Here is a 19,198-nt window from a genome sequence, read left to right on the forward strand (position 1 = left end):
AGCGGAGTCATCCATTCAGTCTTGGCTAACACAAAGCGACCTTCATCATCTCGAATGCAAACACCAATACCGACCCGATTCCGAGCTTGAGAGAAAGACGCATCAACATTACAAGTAAACCTGCCGGGACTTGGTTTGATCCACTTCAAATCATTCAGGGTGTCAGGATTCTGAGGGATAGGATGTCGAATAATCTGAGCGTTCCTCCAACTAGTAAGAAGAGAACTTGCACGAGCACAAATATCTTGAGTTGTTTCAGTAATGTTGTTCCATACCTTGTTGTTTCGATGCTTCCAAATACTCCAAAGAGTCACACTGAACATTTGCTTTTGCTGCTGATCCAGGTGTTGTAGGATAGCAAACACATTGGTTGGAAAATTGTCATTAATATCAAAAACATCCATCAAAGGGCTCCATAAACCAATATGTTGCCAGCAAAGCATACTTTTACTACACATAAAGAACAAATGAGTACTATCCTCGCCGAAATCATCACACACTGCACACCTATCAGTACATTGAACTCCTTTAGATTGCAAACGGATTCTCGTGGGCAAGCAATTACGGCAAGCTCGCCAAAGGAAATTCTTAATTTTCGGGGGCAATTTTAAGCTCCAGATACAATTCCAGTTACCCGGCACACGGTGTTGAACAACTGCCACATCATGATTCAGAATATCCTTATAAGCACTTTTAACTGAATAAGTACCATCCCTCTCGAACTTCCAAACAGGCACATCATGAGTTACCGAAGGAAGCAACGGAGTGTTAAAACTATTTCTAGCAGTAACATTGTCAAAAAAAGTATTAATGAGCTCCATATTCCACTGTTTATGGGTTATAATCAACAAGTCAGAAACAGTGATAGATGGCCACGCCAAATGATGATGAGTTGATGGTAAAATTCGAGCAACATTACTAATCCAAGGGTGATCCCAAACTGGTATGTGTTCGCCTGTCCCTATACTCCATTGAAAACCACGTCGAATCACATCTTTAGCACTCCAAATACTACGCCAAACATAACTAGGATTATGGCCTATACTAGCTCCAAAATAGTCACTTCGAGGAAAATATTTAGCTTTGAGTAAACGAGTGATTAGTGACTCTGGAGAAGAAATCAACTTCCAAGCCTGCTTACCAACCATAGCCATGTTAAATGCCTTTAGGCTCTTAACTCCCATTCCTCCAAACACCTTTGGAACTGAAAGACGCTCCCAAGATAGCCAGTGTAATCCTCGAGAATTTGCTGAATTATGACCCCACCAGAAGGAATTTAACATTTTTTCTATCTCATTTATGAGGGATCCCGGAAGAAGGAAAATACTCATCACATAGGAAGGAATAGATTGCAAAACAGACTTAATAAGAACCTCCCTACCAGCCTGCGAGAGACATCTGCTACTCCAAGAATTTATTTTATTCCAGATACGATCCTTAATAAATTTAAAAGTTGCATGCTTGCTGCGACCAATCATAGATGGTAGTCCAAGATATTTACCTGTACCTAACACTTGACGAACACTAAGAGTAGCAGCAATGAGATTCTTTAAATCATCTGGAGTATTGCGACTACAAAATAATTCTGACTTCTGGAGATTAATGGCTTGCCCCGAGGCTTCTTCATAAGTAGTCAAAATATTTTTCATACAAACAGCCTCACTTTCACAAGCTCTAAAGAAAAGAAAACAATCGTCTGCAAAGAGAAGGTGAGAAATAACTGGTGCATTTGTGCATATCGAAGTACCTCTAATATTATTGCAACGTTCAGCTTCACGGATGAGAGAAGAGAGTCCTTCAGCACAAATGATGAATAAATATGGTGAGAGGGGATCCCCCTGACGGAGACCGCGTCCTGGCACAATAGGACCCACTGAAGCTCCATTAACCAAGACCGAGTAATCAACCGTTTCAACACAGAGCATAATCCAACTAACCCATCGAGATGAGAAACCCATTTGTATCATGATCTCTCGTAGGTAATCCCAATCTAATCTATCATATGCTTTACTAATGTCCAACTTAAGTGCAACATCTCCATTCTTCCCTTTTGCCTTCGCCTTCATCTAAAGATGTTAAATAAAAATTATCAGCATTAATATAATATTTTTTATAGGTACATTAATGTAATAATTTTATTAAATATTTTTTCTTTTATATGCATATAAATGCGTTAAATATTTGCACATGTTCACCAGAGATCTCTTGGTTTGAACTATAAGTGTATACTTTTTATTTTTTATCTAATTTTTGATCAATAATGTTATATATAGTTGTACTCATCTTCGCAAATAAATGTTTCTGAAGTCTGATTTGAAGTTCCTCATTATTGAAGAACTTTGTTCATGATATTGAGATGAATTATGATCTCAAATTTCCTTGATCAATATTGTTTTTCAATTATATATGTCGTGCCGATGAGACGTTATTGAAGTTCTTTTGATCATTTTGAAGTCCTTCTTAACATTTGGTCTTGTTATGATTCATGTTTCTTTAGATATATATGCATTTTAAATATCCTGTTACAAATAACACTAAAAAAAACTTGTTAGGAAACATCACATGTAAAAATCAATTTGATCACTATGTTCGATGAAGTTTGTTATTATTAAAACATCAAAAAAGATTTTGTGATTTTCCTCAACAAACATTCCATCGAAATCTATTTTGTTTTTTGGATTACCAATATATTAAAACGAAGTTTCCACCACTGCATAGAAATGATTAATATCTGTTAGAAAATATATGGGGCACATGAGGTGGTTTCTCTCCTTCCAACCAGAATTTTTTCCCATACGCAACAGATATTAGTCGAACCTCTAACGGCTACTGCTTAAAGGCATCAAATAGCTTACTGCTTGAACCAAATTATTGGTAGTCTAAATCTCTTTCTTTTGACTCGTTAAAATCATTATTTTAGAATCACAAATAAAGTGAACGTACACATCCCTTGTGAGTAAAAATAAGGCTTAATTACACTTTTGATCCTCGCATTTTGACCAACTCAAGAAAATGGTCTTGCCTCTTTTAAATCGAACAAAATCGTCCCTTAACTATCATGTTTTTGCAGTTTTAGTCCTACCTCCTATTTTCAAACTCCAGAAACGCAGAGAAAAGACAGTTTTAGGCAGTTTTAGACCTACCCCTATGCTCAACCATGAAATCAACAAGGAATAAAGCATGTGGGTTCAAGGAATCTACTCTATTCAGCACACTAAAAAAAAAACCTAAGTTGAAACATATCTTAGAAATTAGGATTTTTTTTTTTTGGTTAGTGTTTTGAATAAAGTGGATTCTTTGTACCACATGCTTTATTCCTTGTTTATTTCATGGTTGAGCATAAGAGGTAGGTCTAAAATTGTTATTTCTCTGCGTTTTTGGAAAATAAAATGGGGGGTAAGACGAAAAATGCAACAAAAATGATAATTGAAGGACAATTTTGTTCTGTTTTAAAAGGGCATGACGAGTTTCGTGAGTAGGCCAAAACACAAGGACCAAAAGTGTAATTAAGCCTAAAAACAAACACTCAAATAAAGTGAACATATACAATCCTCGTGAGCAAAAACAAACACGCAAATAAAGTGAACATATACAATCCTTGTGAGCGTAGCTTACTTGATAGAAATATTGTAAAACATACTTCATCCGTCCTAAAATATAAGTAAAAATGAATCAACATAGATTGATGTATTTAATACAAATTTTAAATCAAATACATCAACTTATGTTGTTGACCCATTTTTATTTACACGGAGAGAGTATTTTGCAGTCGAGGTTTGAACATAGGACATTCCACAGAGAGAGTATTTTGCAGTCGAGGTTTGAATATAGGACATTCCATTTATTCAATTTAAGAAGTTTGAACCCTCCGAGTCTCTCAAGATTGCCCCAATTCCCCATACGCCCTGCTCCTTCAGGTTAGCATCACAGTTCTCTTTCATCCATCCCTGGCTCTATTTTTTTTTTTTCTTCCTGAGATTGCAAGTGAGCGCTAAACTAACCTTACTTTTATTTGATCAAATATTTTTGGGTAGAATTTTACATGTTTGGTGCATTTTTGTCATTATGGTTACCATCTTTGATATTAAAGTTTTTGGAGAACCTAAAAACCTCACTCTCAAAAACACACTCTCTACATTAATTGAACATTGCAAAAACCTTAAAGAAATCAAAATAATTCATACCCAGATTCTAAAATCTCCAATTTTACACACTAGAGACCAATATTACCTCTTTACTCGTTTACTTTACTTTTGCTCTTTCTCTAATTATGCTTCTTTCAACTATGCCAACAATGTCTTTCACATGATCAAATACCCGGAACTTCGTGTCTACAATATCATGATTAGATCATATGGATGTATAGAAGGAGGTGATGATAGCAATTGTTATAAGGCTTTGATGTTGTATAAGCAAATGCTTAACAATGGCATTGTACCGAATAATCTTACTTTTCCTTTTCTTGTAAAGGGTTGTGGTAGGTTGCAATGTGGTGGTAGTATTGGTGAAGTTATTCATGCTCATGTGTTAAAGTTTGGATTTTTGAATGATGTTTTTGTTGGGAATTCTTTGATTAGTTTGTTTATGAATTTTGGGTTGTCGAAGAATGCAAGGAAGGTGTTTGATGAAATGTTTGTTAGAGATGTTGTTAGTTGGAACTCGATGGTTGTTGGGTATTTGAGAAATGGTGAAGTTGAGATGGCGTTGAATTTGTTTAGGAAGATGAATGGGAGAAATATTATAACTTGGAATTCGATTATTACAGGGTTGGTTCAAGCCGGCCATGCGAAGGAGTCGCTGGAAATTTTCCATGAAATGCAGTTTTTGAGTGGCGATGATGTGGTTAAACCAGATAAAATTACGATAGCGAGTGTTCTTTCAGCTTGTGCTCTGCTAGGTTCTATAGACCATGGGAAATGGGTGCATGTATATTTAAGAAAAAACAACATTGATTGTGATGTGGTAATTGGAACAGCACTTGTCAATATGTATGGCAAATGTGGAGATGTGCAGCAAGCAATTGAGATCTTCAACGATATGCCTGAGAAGGATGCTTCGGCGTGGACGGCAATGATTTCAGTGTTTGCTCTTCATGGATTTGGTAAGAAGGCTTTTAATTGCTTTTTAGAGATGGAAAAAGCTGGAGTAAAGCCTAATCATGTGACATTTGTTGGACTACTGTCGGCTTGTTCTCATTCTGGTTTGGTAGAGCAAGGTCGCTGGTGCTTTGATGTAATGAAACGTGTTTACTCGATTGAACCACAAATTTATCACTATGCTTGCATGGTTGATATTCTTAGTCGAGCGAGGCTCTTTGATGAAGCACTGTTTCTCATAAGAAGCATGCCAATGAAGCCAGACGTTTATGTATGGGGTGCATTACTTGGAGGTTGTCAGATGCATGGAAATATAGAATTAGGAGAAAAGGTAGCTCGTCATTTGATAGATTTGGAGCCTCATAATCATGCTTTCTATATGAATTTATGTGATATGTATGCCAAAGCTGGTAAGTACAATGCTGCCAAAAGTATTAGGAATTTAATGAAAGAAAGAGGAATTGAAACAAAAGTTCCAGGCTGTAGCATGATTGAAATCAATGGAGTGGTTCAAGAATTTTCGGTTGGTGAAATTCCCATGAAAGAGCTCGTATCCGTCTTACATAGATTAAGCAATGAGATGAAGATATGAATTCAGTGAGTTACCAAGGGAACTTCTCTGATGCAGAATTTCATTAGTAATTTAGCAAAATCTACATTTGATTATTCAACCCCGCAAGTTATCCTCAGTGTCACAAGCTGATCCATAGGAGCTAGGTATTTATGTACTGTCATTTGGTATATCATTGCTGCATTGTCATCTGTTATTTCCTAATACGATCGTTCGGATGCTTGTTGGGGACATGCAAGGCAAAGTCTTGTTAGATTCAGATTTTATTTATTATGTAAATAGACAAATCTATGAGGTATGGATACATCGTACATACTCTTTTATAGAATATGCGTATCAAAGTTTTCTGGATGTTATATTTGGATATTCTATAAACTGTATATGTGAATGGAGTTTGTAGATTATACATTACTAGCTGTTGAAGTTTTAAGAAAAATGAAGCATAGTTTGAAAATTTAATGCATTTTCTATGCCAAATGAAACCAATTTTTTAAGGTTGAAGAGACAGTTCAACAGGTGCAAATGCATTGTTCGTGTTCATTGAAACCAATTTTTTTCAAAACTTGACAATCAACCCCAATACGTGGAAACTATTTTTCTGATATTCATCTATATTACTACCATGACCAGCACCACCATCCTTACTAGTTACTACCACCATCATCAATATTCATTAAACAACAACAACAACAACTCAAATTTTTTTTGGCAAGGGTCGCAAGGGTTATGATTTGAGTTTTCAATGTTAAAATGGCATAAAGTTATGATTTTTCTCGTTCGGGTCGCAAGGGTTTTCGACCGGGTTGTTTTGACCCGTCTGGAGGTTGAAGATGCAGCAATAAAAAAAAAGAAATTTTTTTAGAAAAAGCATAGATCAGGTATTGAACCAGCGACACGAACCAGCGACAACAACTATCAGCATCAGACACTAGGGTAGTTCCCTTTTCCAATATTTTTAGATTGAGTAGTGTTAACTTGTGCCCTTAGGGCATCTAAAATTGTGTGCATTTAATTCATTATTGAACCAGCGACACGAACCAGCGACAACAACTATCAGCATCAGACACTAGGGTAGTTCCCTTTTCCAATATTTTTAGATTGAGTAGTGTTAACTTGTGCCCTTAGGGCATCTAAAATTGTGTGCATTTAATTCATTAAAAAGTTAAAGATTAAATAAAATACACACATTCCAATAAACTATTTCTATTTTTGATTTATTAACTTGTGCGCATAAGTTAACATTTCCCTTTTAGATTATGTTTAGTTTTTATTTTCCTTTTAATTAGGGTAGTTCCCTTTTCCAATATTTTGGGTTAGATTTGTTTTGTTTTTAATTAGATAAAGTTAGTTTTTTTTTTTATTTCCAAAAATCATAAAAAGATTTAGTTTCAAAATTTCGTTTCTATTTTATAGGAGTAATTAGATCTAGTTTAGTTTTATTTTTATTTATTTTTTTATATTTTTTGGTCAAGTATTTGTTTTTTTTTTTGAACAACCCAAAATGGAATATATTAGATCACCAAAGGTGATTCATCTCGCACAAGGTGTGCAAAAGAGAACCACCCACCAAAAGATACAGCTAAAAGTTTGGTGCCAAAAATGAGCACTCCGGAAGAAAGACAACCAAAACCAAGCTACAGCAAAACACCCTTACACGGTAAAGGGTGCCGCCACCAGTCATGATAACTGAAGGCGTAAGTAGGCTTATATGCATTTAGCCAAGAAAAAGACATAAATTCAACATTATCTACTAAATGATCCAAGGTGTCAATCTTCTGATTAAAAATCCTGTTGTTTCTTTCCTTCCAAATAACCCAAACAATAGTCATCCAGATTACCGTCAGAAAAGAGTGAATAGCACGCAAGAGCCCCGCCAAATGACAAAACTGAAATAGATGATCACTTATGGACGCCGGAGTGATAAACGAAATGCCTAACCACTGATAGATGCGATGTCACACCAGACCAAAATGAGGACAATGAAGTAGGATTGTTTTCTTTTTACAGTTAAAACTCTATAAATTAATAATGTCAGGACCGGAGAAATTTATTAATTTAAAGAGTTATTAATTTATCGATAAATTAATAATTATTAATTTAAAGAGTTTTTAAGTAATTATACTGTACATACCAAACAAAAAGGTAAATTAGTCTATGTCTCTTAGAATTACGTTGCAGCGAACCTTGGGACACTCAACGTAAATTAGTAACTAAAAGGTAAATTAGTCTATGTCTCTTAGAATTACGTTGCAGCGAACCTTGGGACACTCAACGTAAATTAGTAACTACTGTGTTCATATGCATTGGAAATCAATAATGACTTTTGAAGTACAGTAAATGTAAACAAGAGGAACAAATGTGTTCAATGTATTCTTAATATATTTTTTTCAGTTTCTATGAATTATTAATTTATGATTTTCTCGGGACCGAAAATTATAAAGGGATCTCCCGAAAAATTATTATCTTATTATTTTATCGAGTTTTTCAATTTTTTACATTGGCCCAAGTCGGGACCGGACAAATTTATTATTTTAGAGAGTTTATTAATTTACCGAGTATTAAATTAAAGAGTTTCTACTGTATCTCTACACTAACCGGAAAAAAAAAAAAAAAGAGGGAAAATTTATTTCAACAAGGTAATCGATAAAATTTATTTAGTAAATATTTAGTTTATTTGTTTTATTTTTAATTTTTTTTAGATTATGCTCTATTTTTATTTTTAGATTAGATTTGTTTTTGGTAGAAATTTATAAGGATTAGGAGTAGTTTCTAGTTTCTAAGGTTAGTTACTAGCATATAAGTATCACAATTCACACGGCTCAAACCTTTGCACTATATATTCCCATCCAAATATCAAACACACAAACCCTAATCCTCTCATATCTGTCACGCTCACATCTTCCACCCAACAAACCCTTCCTCTCATCTTCCTCACGCTCAAACCCTCTTTCCAACGATCTGATTCATCTCTCAAACTCTCTCTAGAACCCTAGCTTTGATTGTCCTTCTGATTCTCACTGAAAATGTCTTCGCAGCGTTCAATTCAAACTGTCGACAGAATCAGCGTTTTGCCGGACTCAGTTATCTGTCACATCCTCTCTTTTCTCCCTACCAAACAATCTGCTGCCACTAGCATCCTCTCCAAGAGATGGAACCCATTGTGGCTCTCTGTCCTCACTCTTTACTTCGATGACCAAAACTTTACAGAATTCGCCACTTTTAGACATTTTGTCTACTCAGTCCTTGCCTTGAGAAACATCACGCAGACCATCCAGGCGTTCCGCCTCAAATGTGGTAACTCTTCTGGCTTTAACCCACATGATGTCAAGAGATTTATTCATGCTGTTGCCCAACGTGGAATTCAGAATCTCGACCTTGAAATGTCCCCTCTCGATCCTATCTTTAATTTACCTCTTTGTGTGTTCAGTTGCAGTAAGCTCACTTCTCTTAAGTTGAAGGAGTTAGACATAAATTATTCTTCCGATATCAATTTTCCCTTACTCAAAACTCTTCATCTAGATACAATCTCTTTTGGTAGACATCGTAAATGCTTTCTTAGGCTTCTCAAAGGTTGTCCAATTTTAGAGGATTTGGAAACAAAAGATTTAGGCTTAATTAATGATTTGGTCCCTTAAGTTATTTGTTGGTTACATTTTGGTCCCATAAGTTATTAACGTTACAATTTGGTCCCATAAGTTATTAACGTTACAATTTGGTCCCTTAAGTTATTTGTTGGTTTCGTTTTGGTCCCAAACTACTCCCTTAACTCTAATAACTTATGGGACCAAAACGAAACCAACAAATAACTTAAGGGACCAAATTGTAACGTTAATAACTTATGGGACCAAATTGTAACGTTAATAACTTATGGGACCAAAATGTAACCAACAAATAACTTAAGGGACCAAATCATTAATTAAGCCAAAGATTTATTGCTTGATTATCCTACAATTGGAATTACAGTCTTATTCAGCGTGGTCAGTGCAAATATTCTGAATTAATGTTCATAATGCAAAGTTTCTATCAATGGCTTTCTAACAAAGTTTTAAAACAAATTTTGCTGATTTCTAATGTTTGTTTTTGTAACTTATGCAGTACTTCATACATAAGTACGAACTTCCCACCTTTCTTAATTTGACCCACATGAAGATTGTATTTGAATTGACACATAATTGGCCTAAGAAGTGGAAGTGGTTACCAGAAGTGCTTCAACATTGTCCTAAGCTTCAGAATCTTATCATTCACGAGGTCTTGTTTGTCGATACTAAATGATGATAATTTATTTAAGTCAACTTCCTTAATAATTTTGATTTCTTTTTCTAAGAAAATTGTTTGATGTTGACAGGGTTCTAGCGATGGAAATGGAACTCAAGATGTCGATTGGATGGATACACCGATTGTTCCAGAATGTCTTTCATCACAACTTAAAACATGCTCCCTTATAGGTTACAAAGGCAGGAATTGCGACTTTCAGTTTGCAAAGTATATTTTGAAGAATGCAAAAGTATTGCAGACCATGACAATCAATGCCTCTCCTGTGGATATAAATTTAAAGCACCAAATGCTTATCAAATTATCTTTGTGTCCAAGGGGCTCAACTACATGTAAAATTTCATTTGACTGATTGATTAAGGTTTGGGCAAGTTTATTTTAGTTTCTACTTCCTACCATATTAGCATATCATTACATCCACTATGACTCTATCTCCTTTCAAACCTTTGTGAAATTTCTTTCCTTTCTAACAAGTGACAACTGTTTCTGTTTTGAATTATATTGATGTTTATCAGTGTTTGGAAGTTGTTCACTAAATATTGATATGATGCATAACTGTGATGCAAAAAGGTTGTAAATTCTGATTTTTGTCAAATATGTTTTTTCTCTATCCAACACAAGGGCATAGGTTGTGCTTCGAATGCATGACTTTAAGATTAAATAAGTAAATAACTAGTTCTAAGGCTCTTTGCGAAGTCACGGAGGGTGTATATTACTTGCTTGGTTTTGTTTTGACTATTTTTGAATCTTGGATAGCGATGGAGCTTAAGTAGATTTATAGTACCGTCTTGTTTGTTTTACGAGTAGTGCTTGGATCCCGGAGAATGTAGCCAATTGGGTTGGAATTCTTTTGCTTTTACTGTTTTGGTGCTTGTCTGGGGCCGCCTGGAATCTGTTTTTTCATTTCAATTTGTTGCTCATGTGTTTTGTTTGTATGTCCTGCGTGATTCTTTGGCTGGGTTTTGGCTTGTTTTTGCTGCGTTTTTTTGGCAGCTTTCGGTTCGGATGTTCTATCTAATCTATACATGGCGTCCGTGTTGTGTTTTGTTTCTGTGTGCCTTCTCTGTGCGTCTTGTGCAGATGTAGCGGTAATAAATTTTGGCTGTCAAAAAAAAAAATGGAAATCATGTAGAATAATTAACTCAATTATTAACATTATTATCGAGCATAATTAAAGAAAGTTCAAATTTATGGGTGTAACTGAGCTTTTGCTTGTACAATGCAAATGTGTTCCCTTTATACTATTATTATTGCAAATAGTTAATGGGGACTGCTATGGTGAAGTTGGTGTTATGACTTTTTTTGGTAAAGTCATCTATGTGGCCCAATAAGAGAGTGCCACGTGTATAACCTTTTAAGTCGGTTAATAGCTTAACTGATGTCATAAGATTTTTATTAATTTTATTAATTTTTCTTATTTTCATTTCCTAGGATTGTGTACCTGGCTCTGATACCAGATTTTGGGCAGAATCACCAGCGGAATTTTATCGAGCTTCTTTTAGAAGTTGTTCAATTTTTTCTAAACCTTGAAAAGGTTGTAAAAGAATTTTTGCTCTTTTCTTTTGAATCTCTGTGAGATTTTCTTGCATTTCTTCTTCGAAGTCTTCAATTAAATCTATATGAGATTTCATTAAAGTTTGGGCTTTATACATTATTTGTTTGAATATTATTAGATCATAATACCATTCTATATCACTTACTAAGTGTTGTAACCTAGTTTTAAAAAGTATTAGTTCTGATTTAATGGTTAAACCAGGCATGTTTATAATTTTTGGTTTATTTGATTAATCTTTATAGATAAAGTTTTTATAGAATCATGTAGCTCTTTAAGCTCATTTTCTTTTTTAATTTCGAAATCCTTTCTACGAGGTTCGAATGAAATATTGTTTGAGGATGAAGCATCATCTTCAAATATAGTTAGAGGACTTAATGATTTGCTAAAATCTTCTCGTTCTCTGTTGGGTGTTGTCATTCTAAGACTTTGGCTTCTAATTAACGGTTTTTCTGTTTCTTTAAACAGATTCTTTTCTGCTTCTATTAAAGAAAAGCTATTTCTACCTAAATTTTTAAATATAGGTGATTCTAAAGTGATTAATGGTGTAAACAATTCATCAATATGAATTGTTTCTTTTCCTAAGAATTCTATGCTATGATGTGAATTACTCAAAGCATAATTAATTCTATAGTAGATTGTAAAAGGATGATTAGCTTTTTTCATGAATTCTGAGTTTTTTAATTTATAATGAAAAACTATAGATCTATTTAGATCTTCATCTTTTAGGGATAATCCTATTTGTAAATTTATACCAAATTTTATTTTTCCATATTTTAAATTACATTTTCCTTTCGCAATTATTGCTTGTTTTTTATCTAGAATTCTAGAGTCTTCTAAGGCTATTTCTAAAGGTGAATCAATACCTTTCATGAAGGTACTTTTAATTAATATTTGAATGGTTGATATATGAATATAACCAATTTTTCTTCTTTCGTTTTCAGAAAATTTTTCAAGCCTTTTATCAATTTGTTTTTTATCTATAGTTGATATAACTATATTTCCTTTAGTTGTTTCAATAGGGATTGCTTCTTCTCCTACCATTATTCCGAATTTCAAAATATTTTTTCTTGAGAGAAATTCTTTGAATTTACTAAATTTTCTTTTAAAGTTTTCTTCAGGAGTTAGAGATAAATCTGCTTCTTCTATTTTATTATCTATTATACTATCAGCATGATAGCTAGATGTTCCTTCAAAATATGAAATTTCAGTCATGTTTTGTAATAATATGCAATAAATTCATACCTGATTATTTTCTCAGAAATATGCTTCAGCAATTTTAATTTCTTCAGCAGTTTTTTCTGCTTGTGTTTGAGTTTTTCCCAACTCAGGGCGAATTCCTCCAGAGTATTACCTCAAGAATTCACAGCTATAGTGTTTTACCACTATAGGACCACTAGTTTTAAAGAAAAACTAAGAGGCAATGCTTATATCGAACTGATATTACTCATATTTCTCAAAACATGGTGATTACAAATGAGCTTCGAGGCTCTTATTTATAGGCATAGAGACTCATAAGTTGGCACTCATAGTTGGCACAATGTCTCTTTCCTATACAACACATGAAAAGAAATGACAAGATAGAAAGAAAAAGAAAAGTAGAAAAATATGTTACATTATTGCCTTAGAGATAAGGCTTATCTCTAAATGGGTCCCATGCCCACTAACTTTCTACATTTTCTTCGTTGTTTGGTGATGCGTCACTGTCATACAATGATTCTTTGTCGGCCACGTTATTCATGTCCTTTGCGCATCACTTGCATTGGTGTCCTTTGTATTTTTGAAAGTGTTGGCAGCACTCCTGTTGGATTGGGTCGGGTAAACGGCCCAAATCTGCTTCAAGCCCACTAAAGTTTTCTTCAAACTTTTGAATTTGCTGAAGATGCTCTTCTCTTGCTTGTTTTCTTGAGTCACTATAGACCAGAAAACTTTCCTTTGCAATAATTACCCTGAAGTTTGGTAATTTTACTCCAAATCTAATGAGAGTATCATAGAATTTTTCCATTTGATACAGAAAACATTCTGGTTTAGGATCCACATCTCTTCCGTCATTGGTTGGATATGAATGATTTGAAATGCCAATCTTGATTAAGTGTCTGGCTTTAATAACTTCATCGTCTTCAAACCATGGATAAGTTGAAGTAAAAGATAAAAAGAACTCTTTACCTTTTGCAAAGTTATTGTTGAATTTATAAGCGATGTCGCCTATATCTTTTGGAAGAAGTTCTAATTCATAGATCTTTTTCCCTGTATCTTCTTGAAGATACATTGTTTTAATCATTCCACAATCATAGAATGATCTGACTAATTCTTTGCTTACGCCTGGGATAAAAACATTGTTACAACCTTTACTTCTATCCCGTTGTTGCTAGGATAAAAACATTCTGTTTTTAATTCTTCTGAGTAGTTAGTTAACAATCTCTAGTTTTTGTAGTAGTCTCCAATGGTGACTTCTTTAACCAATTTGCTTTCTCCATAGATAATTCTATCTACATATATTTTCTTTTTAGTCTCCATTTTTGATGGTTGGACTATGTTGCTGGCTATTGCAACTTCTTTGTAAACAGCGTTGTAGGCTGCTTTTGCTTCTTCAAGAGTCATATAACCTTTGTATCTGACATTTTTTCCATTTACATGTAACTTTGTGGTTTCCCAATTATGGTAGATACCTTTCATGGGTCCATCAAAAATCACATAAGCTTTCTTTTTGCCTCCAAGTTGACTGTCAATTTTTTGGCTTATCTGTTGATCAATGGATTCTTTTTCTTTTCCATTTTTTCTTTCATCTTCTTCGACTTTGTCAGCCCAAGATGTCTTTGGTAATGTAGCAAGGACAGTCGTTGGGTTTGTTGAAGATTCTTTTGTTGAATTCCATCCACTTGGTGCTATTGACTCAATTGGGGTTTTTGATTCTTTTGGGATTGTGTATTTTACATAGTAGTTGTATTTTCCAGAATCTTGTCCTAGTAGATCCCAGTTTTCTGTATTTTTATGTTCTGAAACTGTTGATGTTTCATTTTTACAAAGTTTTTCAAGGTTTTGTATTGTTTCTATCATCTCCCCCTCTTCAGAAAGAAGAGTTTCTAAATGATTTTTTGCAGAGGCGATTTTCTCCTGCTTTTGCGTAAGAGAATTTTGCAATGTCTTTATAGCTGCTTCCATTCTCTTGTCAATGCATCTGCAAAACAATTCTTTTCAGATTTTATATATTCAATATATGGGTGAAATGGTTGAACTTTCGTCTGCCATCTGACAAGTCTGCCTGATTTATAATTAGCACGAAGATCATATCTCAAGAATCCTGTTACATATGTGGAATCTGTTCTTAATAAAAATCTAGTTGGAATTAATTCCAGTTGCCATTTTGTTAAAACTTTAACACAAGTTAATGTTTCTAACTCATGAATTGGGTATCTTAATTCAGTATCTGTAAATGATCCTGAAATATATTTACAAAGTAAAAGATCTTTGTCTTTTATCTTATTTTTGATTTTTTGACAAGAGTAGTCAATCTTGGTATCTTTCGATGCCAATTTTTCTGATAGATTAGATAGTTTGTCCAATTTTTCTTTCGAGCTATCAGACTTAGCGTACTGGGTTGCTCCAGCATCTTTCATTCCTTGTTGATGGGTTTCATCACCAACATAGTCTCCTGAATCATTTAAATTCAGTATCGCTTTACCATTAGGTAGAGCTCTCATACAACCTCCCCAGGTTGTTTTATCAGCATCAATCTCAACAATTAAAAAATCATTTTCTATTGGATTGTATAAGCTGGGTAAAACTTCAATTTTCTTTTTGATATCTTTTACAGTTAAAGTATCATTTTCAGCCCATGACCATGGAACCTTTTCAGATATCTTTTTCTGTAAAACCTTTCTTTCATTTGCCAAATTTTTGAAAAATCCTTCATTGGCAATATAATTCAAACATCCTAAAAATCTTTGGATTTGTTTTCGATCTTGCAATTTATCAGGAAATGCTTGAAATTTTTCTCGAACATGCGGAGATAAATTGAGAGTACCATTTTCTCTTAAAATGAGGCCTAAATACTCGATTTATTTTTTAGCAAGTTGTGATTTCTTTTTAGAAATAACAATTCCTTTTTCTAAAATTATGTTCAAAACGGTTTCTACATCTTTAAGATGTTGTTCTTTAGTTCCTTTTGTAAAAACTAAAATATCATCAATATATGCCAAACATATATGTTCTAATCCTCTGAGAGCATTATCCATAAATCTTTGGTATATAGATGGTGCTTGTTTTAATCCAAATGGAAGGACATTCCATTTCCATTGGTAGTGACCTTGTGGACATGAAAAAGCTGTTAAAGGCTTAGTTTCTTCAGAAAGCCTAATTTGATAGTATCCTGATTTTGCATCAAAGGATGAAAACCAATCGCTTCCTTTTATTTTTTGTAAAATATAATCTTTTTGAGGTAATTTATAAGAATCTCCGATTGTAGCATCGTTAAGTTTCTTATAATTTATCACCATTCTAGCTTTTCCTCTTTTTATTTCATTGTGATTTGTCACATAAAAAGCGGGTGCTGAATGTGGACTTGCAGAAGGAGCAATTAACTTCTTTTCTAAAAGATCTTTTAAATCTTTTTGAAATTCTGTTTTATCTTTTACAGAATAAGGCATTCGATTTTTTACATTGACTTCCTTGTCGGGGTCACGTAATTTGATTGTAACAAGTTCATGATTTGTATTTTTCAGTTTATCCAAATGATCTTCTAAACATACAGTATCAAGTTTTTGTTCTATCTCTTCAAGATTTAAAAAGAATTTTCCTTCTTCCCAAATACTTTTTAAATCTATGAGATTTTCAGAAATTAATTGAATAATCTCATTTCTGGTAATAATTTTTGTTGTTACTACTTTTTTCTTACCTTTGGGGTTTGATAAATCCTTCAAAAGTAAAGAAATAGTTTTAACATTTTGCACAAATGGTGCATATAATTTTAAAAAATTATTTCCAATGATTAAATCTAAACCTGAATCATGGAGATAAATTGTAGGTATGAAAAATTCATAACCTTCTATAATAATTGAGATGTTTTTCAAAACAAACCATATTTGGTGTTTTGATTTATCTGCAACAATTATTTCTTTGGGTTTTTCTAATTCTTCCCAATTTCTTGCTATGCTTCGTTTTCCGAAACATAATGTTGCGCCTGTATCTAAATAGGCTAAAATTTCTTTCTTACGAAGTTTTACTTTGATAAAGGTAGCACTTGGGTTACCTTTACTCAAGATCTTGGTCTTTCTCATCTTCTGAGTCTGTGCAGAGTTCATAGAAACTTTGTTGTTCCCAATCAGAATCCGAATCTGATTCTACTGGTTCATAACCTATTTGTAGATCATGTTTAGAACTTGTTTCTTTTCTTTAGGAACCTTCTTTGGACATTCACTAGCATAATGTCCTGTTTCATGACATAGCCAACATGTACAAGATTTTTTCCCTTTAGGACATGTTTTATTCTTTCTAGGGTAATCTCTTCTTCTTCTATAGAATTTTTTCTTCCTATGCTTCTTTTTATCATAGAAATTTTTTTTAAATTTCTTTCTTCTAGGATATTTTCTTTTTCTCCTAGTTTTTTCACATCCATACGCTCTTTCTTGAAGTCTATCACAGCACAAACCTATTCGTGCTTCTCGTTTTGATTGTTTCTTTAGGCACTGTTCTTGCATCCAATTTCTAAGAATAGAAATCCTAGCTCCTAAAGTATCTTTAATTTTTCCTGAAGAAACTGCATTTTTAAATTCTGTCTGAATTGTTTGAGACATTACCATAGGTAATTTTTGGTAAAATAGTTCAACAACCTGTTGTCCTTCTCTAATATCTTTATTTATATCATAATATAATTGTGAAAATTCACAAATATAATTTTCTATGTAACAAGGATTACATATGGATAAATTCATAATTCTCCATATTTTTTCAGAATTAAAGGCGGTATTAGAATCAACTGTATCTTGCCATCCCTTAAATTCTTCTAAAAGCCATTCAAAAACTTTGTTAATCATTTCCATATTATTTTCTGCATTTATTTCTGCATCAGTTTTTTCAGCCAGAAATTTATATGCATTACCTTCTGTTCTACACAAAAGATAATGAAAAATTTGCTTTGGAGTCAGATTTCTTATATCATTGTCTAATTGTATGTATTAAAATGGTATTTCTATTATACCAATTTCTTATGGTTTGAACCATATTATCAACACAATCAATATTTAGATATCCACTTCCATCATTTATACTATGCTTAGGAACATAGCTCATTGGAACCTTTTGATATTTAACTTTAGTAAATTCTCTATGAAAATCTGTATTCCAATTATAAGAGGGTCCTCTTTTTGTTCCTGAGCTTTCGCCTATTTCTAAATCTTCTATTTTGACTAAATTTCCATCATCTTTAAATTCATCATCATAACTAAAATCATAGACATAATTATCTAATTCTTTAAGTTTAGGTTCTTCCTTAATGGAATCTTTTTCACTTATGTCAAAAGTAGCCATAAGTTGGTCTAATTTTTCGAGTTGATATTCTATATTTTCTTCTATACTCATTTTTTATAGTGAGTAAATAAGGATGTTTGGGAAAATTCGATTTTTTCTTTATTCTTCTCCCCCTCTCTAAGTTGATGAGAATGATGTTGTTTACAACAACAATTTTTTATCAGGTAATTAATCATATCAGTTATATTGTTTAACTGAGGATTAAAGGAATGATACATATGAGGATATTTTTTATTCTCATTTTTGTTATAACATGGAAAATCCTTTTCCATGTTTACCCAAGTTTCATGGGGTCTTTCTAATCCTTGTTCATAATCTTTTATGAATAAATTATTTTGCTTAAAAATTTGAGGTAAAGTTTCAAGATAAGAAATTTATCTTTCAAATTTCTCATTTAATTTTTTGGTTTCGTCAAGCAGAGCTTCAACTCTAGTTGAAAGAATGTTGTGTTCTTTATTAGCCATTGACTAGGTTTTTTTATTCTTTCTTCGATTTCATTTGCTAAACTTTCAAAGTTTATGACTAACAAATAATCATAGTCAATTATTGAGAAATAAAAGGTTGTATCTCTACACCATTTTATATGATTTTTTGATAAATAAATATTTTGGTGATTTGGCCGTAATATAAATGGTTGAGGTATTATTTTTCCAAATGGATTTACAAGTCCATTCATATATTTTTTTTTTTAGACTTTCTAAGCCGGTTTTTATACAAACTGATTTAAAAGGTTTGACTTTTTTGAAAAAGTCATTTAGGCGACTGCACCGTAGAATTTCCTATAGTTAATTTGTTCAAATTATTGGAGCAGGCTTATATTTCATACTATAATTGAGCTTTGTCAATCATGCCCTGCCAATCATGTTTTTTTATCTCTCCAACATAGGTCTGCAATGCATGCATGACTATAGAGTAAACATGTAAGAATTTAGTTTTGCACTTGACACACTGTACCATAACATTCATTGTTGTCAAAATCTTGGTCAGAATCCTAAAATCCTATGATTTTGCTCTGCTTTACCAATCTGAATTCTGAGTAGAATCTTAAAATATGCAAAATCCATTCGAACTCGTTTATGTTTAAGTGATTCTGCAATTTTGCTCGCCTTATAATTGCCTCGTTCGTGCTGTGTTGTAGGTTTGTAGCATCTAGGTTTTGAGTATTTTGTAGCTGTATAACAT

The 19,198-nt window shown here is 33.1% G+C and overlaps 1 protein-coding gene and 1 pseudogene across 2 annotated transcripts; both read left to right on the forward strand.

Moving 5' to 3' along the window:
* Positions 1–3,852: 3,852 nt before the first annotated feature.
* Positions 3,853–6,042, forward strand: LOC146905590 (pentatricopeptide repeat-containing protein At5g66520 pseudogene; annotated as a pseudogene). Its single transcript, XR_015019844.1, has one exon. The product of XR_015019844.1 is annotated as a pentatricopeptide repeat-containing protein At5g66520 pseudogene (transcript).
* Positions 6,043–8,457: 2,415 nt separating this feature from the next.
* Positions 8,458–10,438, forward strand: LOC146905591 (F-box/FBD/LRR-repeat protein At4g26340-like). Its single transcript, XM_085722376.1, has 4 exons — positions 8,458–9,276; positions 9,595–9,644; positions 9,763–9,915; positions 10,013–10,438. Exons 1-4 carry the CDS (start codon positions 8,691–8,693, stop codon positions 10,289–10,291), a joined length of 1,068 nt encoding a protein of 355 aa, XP_085578502.1. The 5' UTR covers positions 8,458–8,690; the 3' UTR covers positions 10,292–10,438.
* The last annotated feature ends 8,760 nt before the right edge of the window (positions 10,439–19,198 follow it).

Source organism: Medicago sativa, chromosome 7 (assembly GCF_051527215.1).
Source record: "Medicago sativa cultivar Bolivia chromosome 7, Bolivia_mono, whole genome shotgun sequence".
Taxonomy (NCBI): domain Eukaryota; kingdom Viridiplantae; phylum Streptophyta; class Magnoliopsida; order Fabales; family Fabaceae; genus Medicago; species Medicago sativa.

Bases quoted from the DNA above. Each gene is read 5' to 3' on its own strand.
- LOC146905591 (XM_085722376.1), top strand. From the start codon at position 8,691: ATGTCTTCGCAGCGTTCAATTCAAACTGTCGACAGAATCAGCGTTTTG. The intron at 9,277-9,594 runs GCTTAATTAATG...ATTAAGCCAAAG, and splicing joins TTTGGAAACAAAAGATTTAG to ATTTATTGCTTGATTATCCT. The intron at 9,916-10,012 runs GTCTTGTTTGTC...TGATGTTGACAG, and splicing joins AGAATCTTATCATTCACGAG to GGTTCTAGCGATGGAAATGG.